Raw genomic sequence first — 14,621 nt, forward strand, 5'->3', positions numbered from 1 at the left:
CCATCACCCACTTAATTCTCTCGTTAAATGGGAGAATGGGATATCGTTATTTAATGTACCCCCCCTCCCCCAACCAAAAATTAACATCGTAAGCAGCAAAGACCGGAAAGTTAAGTTTTGGAGGTACCATTAAGGATGAGTGCTGAGGGCGCCACCAAAGCTTAAACTGACCAGCCTTTGTTTTGGGAAACAGCGAAACTGACCCATCTTTGTTAGGGTGGTAATTTTACACGCTACACTAGCAAACTATGGCCTCATTTTACAATAAAACCAACTGAATTTTATTCAACGCCCCGATCTCCATGGCAAAAAAGGACCCATAGGAAGACCAAAACGTTAGGTAGCAAAGAGAGAGAGAGAGAGAGAGATCCATCCCATCCTCGTCAACAGTCCCGATATATGGGTTGTGGCGCCCACTTCAGATACAGTTGGAGCGTTGCAGATGTAGTCCCTTCTAAAGGAAATCTGTCTCTGACCTCCCCTTCCATTATAACCCTTGTGAGCGTCATGATGCATCGCCCCATATAGTCCTACGACAGTAAATGAGATTTATATTTGTTATACATCAAAATTCTCAATGCATCATCGCCAAAGAACATAGCGCACCTTCCCAAATGTATCATGGTCCCAAACTTCCAATATAAGCATATCGTGCAGACCATCTTCAACAACAAGGTCAAAGGTCTGATTCCAGATTGGATTCAAGCTTCCATTTACTACCTGCAAAGAACTTACTGTCTCATGTTTGGTGAACAGAGAATGAGGTGTTGCAGAACTTTCATGAGCGTCAGGAAGCTACCCTTGTTTTGTTCCTTGTATCGGTTTTTTTCATGCGAATCACCACGAAGGGATCTGCCTTTCCCATAACATCCATCACAGGCAAGTCCTCGGCAGAGATGACTGTCACAGAAAGCACTCCTCTTACTATGACCTCCTTTTTCCGTTTAGTTGCTGTCCGGTCTATGCTTGCAGCGTCAGTTGCATTTCTGCTACCTTTAAGAATCTTCTCCAAAGAAGTCATGGACAAGTTTTGACTAGCAAAGGGATTAGTAAACTCATTCTCCATCCCGTAAGGACAATATAGCAGCTCCAGGTGCACCTGATGTAATAAAAAAAAGAATGGATAACTTGGAACACTGCCAGAGATCCTAGTTGGCTTACATGACATCTCTTTAATATACATATCTACGGACAAACATATATGAAGAGTTCAAAATCATAGTGTTTACCATGCTGCTTGATGTCAATCATGTCAATATATATGCATTTAAAATGTGAGTGCAGATGAAGAGATTAAGAATCTAACGGAATATGTAAAATCTAGCCAAATGACCACGTTTCAAAATATCGATTAGAAGTTCACAATATTAGGAAGGCATCAAAGATCACCACCGATAGCACCATCCTAGTCTTTTCTGTCGATGTGAGTCAGCACCACAACCCAAAAAGAGGAAAACATATCATGAACCATATTGACAGGCCCAGGAAAAAAGAAAAAAAAATCATGGAAGAACATAACTCAAGAAGATTAGATGGTTGACTCTACACTAACACAACTTAAAATTGAAAACACTGATCCTTTCCATGTTCCTTGAAGTGTGGAAGAAGTGATCATGGAGAAGAAAGTATATGAGGTCACCTTGCCTTCCCCGACCATGATGTCTGAACACCAAAATTTGGCTTAGAAACTTTCTTAGTTGAGACACCCAAGAGAAGAAGGGGGAAAAAAACAAACAGGTGGGAAGGCCATATGAGATGCACAAGGAGCAGTGTGTCCCACATTGTTGCTAGTCATGTGTGCTTCCATTACATACAAGTATATAACATACATTTAAACTAGAAAAACAGAACATCCACTACAAGAAATTACAATATTAACAATCTTAGAGTAGATAATATGTAATCTTCCAAAAATATGCCACAAGACAATGAACAGGTCAATGCCAGTTCCTAGCCTAGGCACCTTTCACAACAGAAGTGACCAGTTGGCTGTAAAAAATAACTCAAATAACCAAAAGCAACCTCCTAAGCATGGAAAGAGCACATATGAATGCAAATGCAAGCATGAAACTTCAAACATTCCTAAGACCCCGACGATGGAAAGAGCACCTGAGCTAATAAAGAGATAGGGAGAGAGACTAGGAAGAAGAATCAGTGAATTTTGAACTAAGAAACATGGAAGGCAAAAGTCAGTCACTCTTCCTAGGACTGCCTCTCATCATATGCAGGCCAAAAGATCATGTGTCACTAGACCACCCAGTTCGATTAGATGAAAAACATAACAATATCATTTCAAAGGTATTGACATCTTTTTGTGTTCACCTGCCCTAACATTTTTATAGCATGATTAGCACATCCGACCTAAACTAGAACCAACAGGACGGGACAGGACAGGGCAGGACAAGGGGAGAAGGTAAGTATTGTAACTCCCTAGAGTTGTTCCTTGGCACACTGTCCTTGATATGAACCTTACCGTCCTATACTCAAGCTAGTTGTTCCTTCTTCTGGATTTCTTCCAGGTAGAAGATTTTCTAAAGTTGCTATCAGTCAAATGTACTTCAATGGCCAAAAAGGCCAGCAGGATTATAGGAGAATCCTCTTGCCTAATCTTATCATGATTTGAGCTATAAAATCTCTGGCCATATTCTTGAGCTTCCTCAATCATGAACTGGAAGGAAGAACAGAAAAGAAAAAAAAGTAACATCTTATAATGTGCAAGCTAACCTGGCCACGATCCTTCTTGTCTCTCTGCACTTCCAAATCTTTGACAAGTTTCAACCACACATCTTTAACTTTTCCAGGCTGAAGATCCTTTAACTTTACTTGAGCACAACCAATAAATTCAGGAGGTTGTAACCCTTCATCATCATATATCTTTACTGTCAAATTCTGAGTGGTTGCATCTTCGACAATAAACTCAAAGTGTTCATTCCAGATAGGATTTAAATCATTGTTCTGCAAGGAATAGAAAGTTAAATCAAGAAAAATAAAATATTCATTAAACAAAATGAAATCTCTTTGTAAACTTACAATAGTTTTGCTAGTCTTCATTCTGTCCTGCAATGGGCGTATATATAACACAGCGAAGGGATCGGATTTCCCTATCACATCCTTATTTGTCAAATCACTTGCTTGCACAAGCTTTACTTCCAGTATACCAACAGGTTTCAGTTCTAGGTCACTAAGCAAAAATATAGTAGTCATTGATATTACATCACAGATGAGACTCTGTTATCATGAAACAAATAAGAATATAATATACCTGTAATCTCCAGGTAAAATGGAAATAATTTTACGTACTGGCCATGTTATTGAATCCTCAATAGCATCACGAATTGTTCCCTGCACAATTATAAACTTCTCCATTTAGAAAGATTATGTAATTAAAAGTTTAGGACTGACCCACTTTGTATTGTTTCTTTCTTTCTCCCCTTTTTTGGATAAAAGAGGTGGTGTGCTGGGTTGGAGATTTCCAAACCTCAAGTGCATTGGAAATACCAGGAAGAGATGATATGTCGCCACCAACCACCTTGAGTGTAAAATCAAGCTTTTTCTACAGTTAAAACATCTGTGATAAGTTACATAACCACAGAAAAAGGGGTAAAAATTAAGCTTTTTAAAAAATATACCTTCTCTCTTAAAGAATAAGAAACAGCCCCAAAACAAGGAAACTCTTGCACCAATGGTTTAAAAATCAAACGGAATACCCCTGTAAAGCCAATGTTTTTCACCTAGTTTGAGAAATTCAATAAGAACATAGTCAGTTTTGTTAGGATCAATACGGCACTAAGAGGGGGAGGTGAATTAGTGCAGCGATAAAAATTACGATTGCGATTCCAAATCTTTCCGAGTTGATAAAAATGTAACGAAGAAATCGTATCCAAAAGATGTTGACTTGAAGTAAATGAACAATGCAGAGTGCAGCTAAGTAATGAAAGTAAGCAATAAAGAAAGAACACACCGGATTTATAGTGGTTCGGTCGTTGTGACCTACGTCCACTTCCAATTCCTCCTCTGTCGAGGTCATCGACGTCTACTAATAGTCTTCCTTCAATAGGTGAAGACCAATCACCTTCTTACAACACTTTCTCCTTTTTCGGGTTTAGGAGGCAACTCTTACAAACCTCACACCTCACTTGAATGATCACAAGACTTAGAAAGGGAGGAGGAGGCCGCTTAGCACTTTTATAATACTTTCACACCCCAACACTTTAAGATTTTTGTTTACACTTTGTTGCTCTCTCATGTTGAAAAGAGTGGGGTATTTATAGGCCCCAATAACCTCAAAATTGGAGCCAAAAAGTGTCATCCCAGATTTTCGGGGTACTGACGGTACCACCGCCATTATTGGGCGGTACCACCGCCCAGTATGGCGGTACTACCACTTGACGGAGCCTTGGAGATTGGGATCTAGCAGTACCACCGCATAATAGTATTAACTGTCGACGGTACCACTACCCAGACCACCTAGGAGGCTGAGCCTCAAGCAGTTCCACCGCCCACCCTGGGTGGTGCCACCGCTTGGCATGGCTCCAAGTGGCCTAGTAGACCATCCATCCGACCCAACTCAATCCCGTTTTGGGCCCAATTGGCCCCTAACTGAGTTAGTAGGATTTCTCCTAAACCTAACTCAAATTAAGACCTAACTAAATCAATTAAGGCTAAATTAATTACAATCAAGCAATCTAGTTGTCCGGCACGTCAACTGTTCATCCGAACTCCCGGCACACTTCCGATGAACTCCCGACGAGCTTCCGGCCAACTTCCGGCACATCATTCAGATATTCGGCATATCGCCCGATCCTCAGTATATTGACTCTTACAACATCCGTTCTCAGCGCATACTCTGATTCTTCCAACCCGATGTCCGATCTTTGACTCTGGCCCAACGTTCGATTCTACTATAATTGTTTTTCCTTTTTCCACATAGTTAGTCCTGCATCATTTATCTCAACACATGGATTAGATCATTAATTTATCAATTGATTTTATCATCAAAATCCAAGATTCAACAAGTTTAAGGCTATGTAACAATGGAAACTCTTTTAACCTTCTCTTTTCACAGTTAATCAATTTTTAGGTCTCAAAAGAAGCAAGGATTTTATCAAACAAATGAGAGATGATCCTGTTTGGTGTCTACAATATAAGAGCATTCCTAACTGCAGGGATTTTTTTATTAATTATATTGAATAATGGTGTGCATCAGCAAAATAATATTGGAAAGAACTTGCAACTTAAGCTCTCTAAATTGTATTTCCATATGTAACCAAAATGCCTATATGCAGAATTTTAGGCCACTTGCAACTTGAAAGCCACCCCTCCTACCATACTTTTGACCAAAGCCACTCCTTCCGACCATACTCACTGCTGCCATCTCTTATTATGACAGTCACACTTATTTGTGCAGCAATTTTTTTCAATGAATTTTTAGTTACATTTAACCACAATAGCGTTAAAAGCTTACAATGGCTCAGCACCTTCAGCGAGTACAAAATGAGTACTTAGAGAAATTCTATTGCATTTTAGGAAGATTAATCAGTTTCAAAGACTTGGAGAAATAAAGAACACAAACAATCAACGTGGTCCAAATGTTCCAACTAAGATAATTCAAACACTCAATGAAAACAACTTTCTTACTGGTGTTGCATCTGCTGTTGGATGCATAATGTGACTTCATGCAGATATGAGTTTCCAGACATGGGCATGACTCACAGTGCTTGGTCAAAAGCTGAGCTTTCTAACCCGAGGCATGCCAATCACTATGATGTAGCTGTCAACAGTACCATGGTGTAGGCTATCCAGCATAAACATTACTCAAAAGGTGCCTCAAATATAGAAGTGAGTGCAAGAACATAACTAGCACAGCCACAGCACATCAGAGAAGAAGCTAAAGGTGGTGTATCCACATATACAGTGACCAGCACATGCAGGATTTGAACTTAATAACATGGCTAGACAATAAACCAGAAAAAACATGGAAAAGAACAATATTACATGGTCCTGCATAAGCTGTCACATTGCAACATCTCCTAATGTATATACCCTGTTCTTGCCAGGCATGGCAAATGCTATCTGTGTTTATTGTCTGAAAAAAAAAAACTAATTTTGTGGTAATCGCCCAATGCTTCAGATTTCAAATCTGTGAAGGATTGTTTGTAACTACATTAAATATCAAAAAACATTTAAAATGAAAGAGAATATCACTTAGGTCTACAATACCATCTGAGACAGCCTTATACCATATGGTATAAGACTTGTAACCATTTGCGCCACTCGATAAAGGACTTGTACCAAACAATAAACTTTTTAATTTTCAGCATTTTTTCCAGGCTTTCTCCTAAACTCAGTACATAACAGCATACTAACACACTAAGACTAGGTACGGCTCGGACCCATAGTGGTCTGGACCATGACCAATACACTCTGTACCAAAATTAAAATCCTTGCATTTAACAATATGTTTTTGTGACCATATGAAATGAAACATGCAGGCAAAATATGAGATCAAATAGCAAAACAACAACAAAAACAATGCCGTAAATTCCCAACTATTAAATAGCAAAAGAAGTACAAAAAAGAAAAGTTATCAGGATTATTGTGTAGAAAACTGGTAGTTGTTAAAATTTAGAACCTTATATAGCAAGATGCACTCACTCATCCAGACATCAATCTGGATGGTGTCTCTATCTCTAACATGGATTTTAATTATTTATCTAAAAGCTACAAGAATTCAACATACAACATAATCTTTTTCTAATTAAATGAGCTCACTATTAAGCTCCATTCAAGACTGAACCTCCATTGAGGATTTTAGAGAACCTATGATTGGCTTTCAACCCACAATCAACTGTAAATATCAAATTGCAAACCTCAAAGCAAACTTGTACAAAAGAGTTATTTTTATTAAAACTCATAAAGGTAGTTTGCATACAGAAATATTATATTAGCGGTTTTTAGTCTATGCTCATGCATCTAGCAGCAACACTCAAAGTTTTCTCTAAACTATTGGAACTGTTTAAAAGAAGGGAAGTGATGAATCAAGTATCAGAAGCAGCATCAATTTCAAATTAACAATAAAACTTAGAGCCAATACATAATATCTTCTACAATATTTTTTTTCACAAAAAAAAATATATATTAGGATTTAAGAAGCTTTAAGTGCAACTCTACGTTTTGCATTGTGGAGCGTGTATCATCTCAAAGGGACCAAAGAGCCAATAAAGGACATCTGGTGCAAAAAATATTATCTGTATTACCTGTACAGGAAGTGCCACACCAAGTCTAGTTCGAATATCAAGTATAATACTTGGATTGCCATCCCACTGCAACTCCAACTCCATTGTAATCCCAGATTTATCTTCCTCGATGATTGAAACACCTAGAAAAATTATTTACATCTTTATGGTGATTAATTGTAAAGGTTAAGACAACTCTCTTGTAGGATAGTCAGTTGCAGAGGATGTCAACTTTAAAATTTTAAATTTCCATCAATATCCATCTCAACACCTTTCGGACAGATACCACACTGTTATACCAGTGTTTTCTCAAAACAATAAAAATAAAACAATACTGACCAATACCAAGTCATATAATCTGGTACCAATCCTTGTCGAACCAATAAATACTGATTGGTATGTACGATCCAACCAGAATTTTAAACCTTGATCATTAAACCACAATGTGGCTAGTAAAATTAGGAAAAATAGGGCATTAAGCCATGTGCCCTATCTTTCTTCTGATACAAGTTATTTTATTAACAAAAACATTTATAATAAAATAGAAAGTAAAAAGGAAAACAATTAAAACAATAAAAGCAAAGAGCAAATTAAATATAATCATGTTTAAAAAAAAACAATAGGATAGTATGTTTTGTAGAAACCAGGTAATTAAGCACATATCAAAAAATCAAGTGCCTTGAAAAGTTTCTACGAGGTTCGTATTACCTTTGAAATTTTATGCTGGAATGTCAGAAGAATTAATAGTTTAGTGCATAAAATTGAATAGGAGCAAGACATGGATCAAAGAGTCTCAATTGCTATATATGCCAAAAATATTTCTCACCTGTAAATTGTGGAGCAACGGTACCCAGAGTAAGCTTCGAAAACTTCAGAGAAGCTAAGATGGCTGGTTTATATTGTTCTAGTATTGGCTCAACAGAATTTCTTATCAGCTCGGATGCTGCCTGTAGCAATTGTATTGCAAACTCAACCAACTCCTTAATATGACACTAGCAGTTTGAATGACATAAAATTTCCTATCATGGAATGATATACATGAACTTGGTAAGTTCATGTATTAATGGAGGTAAAAGAGCACCTCATTAACATAAGGCCAAATCTTGGTAAGTTCAAGGTTGAGCCATTTCAGCTGTAAGAATAACAAGATCAAAATCAATATATATGGAGAAAGGGGAAACATTAAAAGCTCAGTAGGAGGTAAAAGTAACTAAACTTCTGACACTGGGAAAATACAACCCATGAAGGGTAAAATTCAGCTGGCAGAAGTTTCTGTGAATCTTCAATTGTCATTCTTGCGAAAGCCACTACAGAAGCAGCCTGTAACAAGAAATTTCACATTCAGTTCAGTTATGAGTACCTCAAAGCAAGGTACAGCGTCAATTGAAATCTTTATCCACTGAACAAACCACTATTCAATGTTATAGTTGCATGGTTAAAACAGATAACGCCATTATTACTGAATTCTAGATCTAATAATGTTATCTAACACATTTACAAATTTTCTCCTAATCCAAGCATGCAGTTAAATTATTTGGCTGATTAAGATTATAAATTTTCCACCCAATTCCTTTTCCTGATCTCATTTTTCATCCATCTTTAACAAATCAGTAAAATTTTAAATATCCAAAGCATCTAAATGCAATTTGTCAAACACAAATACAGTAAAAGTTTTTCTTGGAACACAAATAGCTAGGAAAAAAAAAGGTAAGAAATATGTTAGAACCATTTAATTATTAGAAGAAACATTAGGTACTGAGAGTCGAGAAAATATACACTTCCTTTCTCCAGCAAGTAAAGAAAAAAAGAGAACAAGGTTCAGATGTTCGCTTTGTTAACACAAGAAACAACTGACTCTACTAAGATTATAAAACTTTATGGTCAGGTCCTAGGCCGGATCAAGCTAGGGTAATTTGGAAATGAAAATAGCAATCAGCTTCAAGGGCACAACAAAGCAAGAAGAACCTCGTCTCAAATGCCCACCTTGATTACACTTAAAAATGCAAGACATGTTCGGACCACATCCGATTTTTACTTTGTAATTTTTATTTTTCTTGTAGTCTTTCAACATATTTTTGGGAAAGAAAGAACGAATAAGAATATGCCCAAACCCTAGATTACATGAAGCTATCAAAATGCTCCTAAGATATCTAATTTCAGCTAAGTTGGATGAGTAGATCAAAGTATCAAACCATAATTCAATGTGACCCATTTCTTAATTTCTCGTCGTAGTTCTAGTTTCCATGGTCGGGGGATCTACCGTCCCACCAACAGTAAGATATGCATTGATGATTAAAGTGGGCATGATTCTTCGCAGCAGCAGCAACTAATCAGGGGAACAATGCACTGGCAAGAACGCAGCGACAATTCCACGGAAGCACGTAAAAGCACACCAGGCATCGAACCAACGCAAGGGGAGGGGGAACGAGGAGTACCAGCTGTCCTCGGCTCTTGGATCGAGCGTTCTCCGAGCGGACGAAGACCATGACGAGCCCGACGCCGACGACGACTCCCAGGAGGAGGCCGACGACGAATCCCATGGGGCGGGCGGGCCAGCCGGAGGAGCTCTCGGCTGCACGTCTCCAATCAGGGGAGGTGGGGGAGGGATTTGGATTTCCTGACTAAGAGTTTCTCCTCCGTGGATTAAGGAAACGAAGCGAAGAGAGCGGGAATCGCTTCGGCTTCGCGAGAGCGGGATTCATTTAATTTATGGGGGCCGCCCGTTTCGGTTGCCTTTGTTCGTTTCGTGGCATCAAGGGAAACGTTACTTGCGCCCAAGGGCGTTCGGGTGTTCTCATGTCAAGAACTGCCACCTGAGCAGCCTAGTTGTCTTTGTTCGTTTCGTCGCGACAAGGGAACGTTCGTTGCGCCGAAGAGAGTTCGGGTGTTCTGTCACGGATCTAAGACGGCTCAAGAACTGCCACCTCAGCAGACTAGGTGTCGACGCGAGATTTCAATGGCTGCGACGTCTGGTGACTGTCACGTGACGGATGGGACTGTTTTTGGATTTAAATCCGTTGCTTTGTTTAGGAGTTTATTTAAATTATTAAATGAAGAAATCCTCTCCTTTGAGCGTTTTATTTACAAAATCCAAAAATAATAAATTTATCTCGTAAAAGTTTCATTCACATATGCATCCACGCTTAGGATATATATATGCCGTACGCATTTATCTTTTGTTTTTATTGGTCGAAAATTTATTCGTTCTCAAATTGATTAATATGACGTCGGCTTTTCCACGTGGGTGGTGGTCTCGCTGATTAGGTCGGGTCCGTCGCTGTCTCGGTCAAGACATGGCAATCAATTCTTTGCCCGATAATTTTAGATTGTCTATTGGAGTAATTATGGACTGAATTTTTCAATTTTTTTTATTTTAATTTTTTTTTATCTTAGAAGATTGCTATTTGGTAATCCTTTTGTTATTTACAACATACTATTTGTAACCCCTATAAAAATAATAAAATATACTTTTATTTTTTTATAACTCCTTGATTACTATTTTTTCCCTTTATTTTCTTTTCTACTACCCCTTAATATCACTAGTTGCTCTGTTACATAATATATTTTTTTATTTTTTATTTTTAATATAAATTTAATAATTTTATATTAAAAATTGATGTTAGAGATCTAATTGTGAATCTTTGAATTTTGATATAATTTGTGAAAGTTTTCATGATAAGTTAGTGGAAGAGAAAAAAAAATAAAATGAAAAAGTAAAAAAATAATCAAATTAGAAACTTGCTACACTCTATCTTATCTTGCACGAGAGAAGAGAAAAGGAATTGAAGGAGAAGTATTATTTTTAGCTTGAAGATTTTGGACTAATTCATCATCATTTGGAATAACCTTTTCTAAAGGCAAGTGTTCTATCTCTAATTCTTCATGTTATCGTGATTCTTATATCTAATTCTTCCTTGTTTATGGATGATTTGTAAGGCTTTTTCTCTTTTTGATAGCATAAATCTCGATTGAGTTGTAAACTCTGAAATTTTAATATTTCTAATCTATCTACCTACTTTCAATTATAATATTTTATACAAAGCTTAAAATTGCACAATTTTTTTTTTTTTTAAATGAAAACCGAACTCTTATATCCTTATGACAATACATCGAATGATTTGGAGTACAAATTCCTATCTAAACATCTCTTCTAATTGATCTAGTAAATTCTATCAAATAGAGATAAAATGACTTGACCTCTTTACCTTATATCGAATGATTATAGTATTTTGTACAAAACTTTGAATCAAGCCAATCTCTTTTTTTTAAATTGAGACTCTTGCATCTTTCTTTCATCATCTTATTTGAATGACTTGGTGTAAAAATACTTATTCAAATATTTATTTTATCTGACTCTTTGAATTATGTTAAACATAGATAAGATGATTCTGGTCTATTCGGACTCAATTCCTTATAATTTTTTTAATTATTAACTCTAATTCATATAAAATTTATTTTATTTAAAAGTAACTCTTATATCTTTCTAGCAATGTCTTAACTTAAATAAATTAGAGCACAATTGCCTATAGTGATTCTTTATCTCTGATTTCTCCTTATTTATGAATGATTAGTAAAATTTTATCTTTCTTTCAATAGCATCAATTTGAGTTATAAACTTGTAATGCTGGAATTTTAAAATTTATAACCTATCTGCTTGTTTCAACTATAAAATTCTGTATAAAACTTGTAATTAAGCAAAGCTTTTTTTTGGTTAGAAACTAGACTCTTATATATTTATGAAATATCTTATTTAAATAATTTGAAGTAAAAATTCCTATCCAAACATCTCTTTTAATTAAACTATTGAATTCTATCAAAGGGAGAGAAAATGACTTGTCCTCTCCATCTATTTCAATTATGGTGTTTTGTACAAAACTCTGAATAAAATCAAATTTCTTTTGTTAAAAATAAAGCTATTGTATGTTTCTTTTGGTACCTTATTTGAATGATTTGATATATAAATATATATCTAAATATTTATTTCAATTGACCCCTTGAATTTTTCTAACTTGTTTTATTTTCTACCCTATCTAGATTCAATTGCTTGTAAATTTTTGTTGACAATTTTAATTTATAGAAAATTTATTTTATTTGAAACTAGACTTCTATATCCTTTCAAAAATATCTTATTTGAATAAATTGGAGCACAATTGCCTATTTGAATATCTAGTGAAATTTACTTTATAGATTCTACCATAATAGATTAATTCTTAAATTTATCCATTCTTGCTTCTACCTTTTGAAACTTGATTTTAACTAAAATCCTTACTCAAATGAGATTTATATTGATAATTTAAACTTTTTTTATTTCTTAGTAATTGATTTTTGTCATAATTGAATGAGTTATACATATGTTTAAGTTATCTTTGGCATTGCTCTATAAGTGCACATGTATCTTTTTTTTTTTGTTTCACATATACTTCCAATATATTTTTATTTTTTAATTATAATATTTATTTATACTCTGGTGCTTATGAGATATTTGGGCCTTTTTTCCAGAAATATAAAGGAAATATGCTTTACTTATGGAGCCATAACGAGTTCTAAACTTATGTTATGTCCATTCAAAAATGAGTAGAATTATATTATATTATGATCTCATTATATTATTTATGTTCCTTTGATATGATTGAAATATATTATTAGCTAAACTTCTCTACTATATTGATATTGACATGAATGAATTGAATGAAATATCAAATATAACATTTAAGCTCATGCTTTGCATTGTTCTTGATATGTGTATATGATACCCTTTGCTCTATTCTTTGATATGATTGATTCTCTTTGCTCAAATGAAATAACAAAAATAACTATACTCCTGAGTTTATTGCTTTGTATTCCAGCATTAGTTCACTTATATGTCTCCTTACTCCTTTATTATTAATGAATCGAATAAAATATCAAACATAACTCTTGAGTTCATACCTTACGTTATGATTGTGATTTGCTTGTATATTATAATATGGTCCCTTGATATTAATGAATCATATAAAATATCAAATATGATTCTATATGTGAGCTCATATGCTTATATACTGCTCTTTGCTTAGTTGTCAAGTATGAATTAATGAAATGATATTTATTGATTCTTAAATCCATGCTTTATATCTTGATGCTTATGTCATGTCATGAATTTGATAGTCAAATATGATATGTCATGAATATGATAGTCATATTATTATTATATAAAATTTTCAATTTAGTTTATCACTTAAACTCATGTTATTTTGGATTGGGCAGTGAAATGCTATAAGATTGTGATATATTATTTATGATTTAACAAAATTTTGTTATAGAGAATACTTTGCTTGTAATGTTATCCAAAAGTATCGTTATGACTAAAATCGACAAGGGTAAATTAGTGGTATCGTATAATCATCGACTTTGAAAAACATTCATTCGATGAAGAATCTTATCGGAAATATTGAAAATGTGCTTAACTTAAAGTACATGTAATAAGTAATTAAAACAGAGAACAATAGTAATAAAGAACAGAAAGAGAGTGCATACCAAATTTATATTTATAGTGGTTCGGTCGTCGTGACCTATGTCAACTCCTGATTCCTCCTCCGTTGAAGTCACCGATTTCCACTATTGATCTTTTTTTAAATGGGTGAAGATCAACTATCCTCTTACAACTCTATTCTCCTTTTTACAGGTTTAGAAGATAAGCTTTATAGTTCTCTCAACCCTCCCTTAGACAAAAATTTTACTTAGGGAAGAGAAGGAGAACTCTCAAGGAATTACAATAGTATTTTCTCACTTAGATCATAAGTTTTTCGTTCACTTTTTATGCTTGGGCAAGCAAAAAAGATTGAGGTATTTATAAGTCAAAAAGTGTCTTATCTCATATTTTCGGGTACTAGCAGTACCACCATTATTATTGGGCGATACCACCGCCTAACAACCCTGCTCTAGCGGTACTATTACTAGTCTGAGTGGTACAATCGCTTGATAGAGCCTCGGAGACTAGGCTCTAACGGTACCACTGCCTGACAAAATTAATTATCAGTGGTACCATTGTCCAGTCTATGTGGTACCATTGCCCAAACAGTATCTGAGAGGTTGAGCCTCAAGCGGTTCTACCATTAGTCCTGGCGGTGCCATCACTTGACATGGCTCTAAGTCACTGAATGGGCCATCCATCCGGCCCAATTCAATCCTGATTCGGGCCTAGTTGGCCTATAATTTAGTTAGTAGGATAACTCCCCAAACTAACTCAAATTGATACCTAACTACAATAATTAAACAATTACAATACTAGCAATCTTAGTTGTCCGTCATGTCAATTATTCATCCAAACTTTCAGTGAACTTTTGATGAACTCTCGACGAACTCCTAGCAAACTTTCGGCACATCATCTAAACCTTCGGCATAACGCCC

At 35.5% G+C, this 14,621-nt stretch overlaps 1 protein-coding gene across 1 annotated transcript; it reads right to left on the reverse strand.

The window, feature by feature from the left end:
• Positions 1-189: 189 nt before the first annotated feature.
• LOC135599005 (synaptotagmin-5-like) lies at positions 190-9,886 on the reverse strand. The gene is made up of 13 exons (XM_065093625.1): positions 9,671-9,886; positions 8,451-8,555; positions 8,317-8,367; positions 8,062-8,182; positions 7,257-7,378; positions 3,630-3,731; positions 3,479-3,553; positions 3,263-3,342; positions 3,031-3,181; positions 2,725-2,955; positions 800-1,099; positions 607-720; positions 190-530 (listed from the first exon to the last, which is right to left on the reverse strand). The coding sequence occupies exons 1-13, from the start codon at positions 9,773-9,775 to the stop codon at positions 384-386; spliced, it is 1,704 nt and encodes a 567-aa protein (XP_064949697.1). The 5' UTR covers positions 9,776-9,886; the 3' UTR covers positions 190-383.
• Positions 9,887-14,621: the final 4,735 nt, after the last annotated feature.

Source organism: Musa acuminata, chromosome BXJ2-1 (genome assembly GCF_036884655.1).
Source record: "Musa acuminata AAA Group cultivar baxijiao chromosome BXJ2-1, Cavendish_Baxijiao_AAA, whole genome shotgun sequence".
Classification (NCBI taxonomy): domain Eukaryota; kingdom Viridiplantae; phylum Streptophyta; class Magnoliopsida; order Zingiberales; family Musaceae; genus Musa; species Musa acuminata.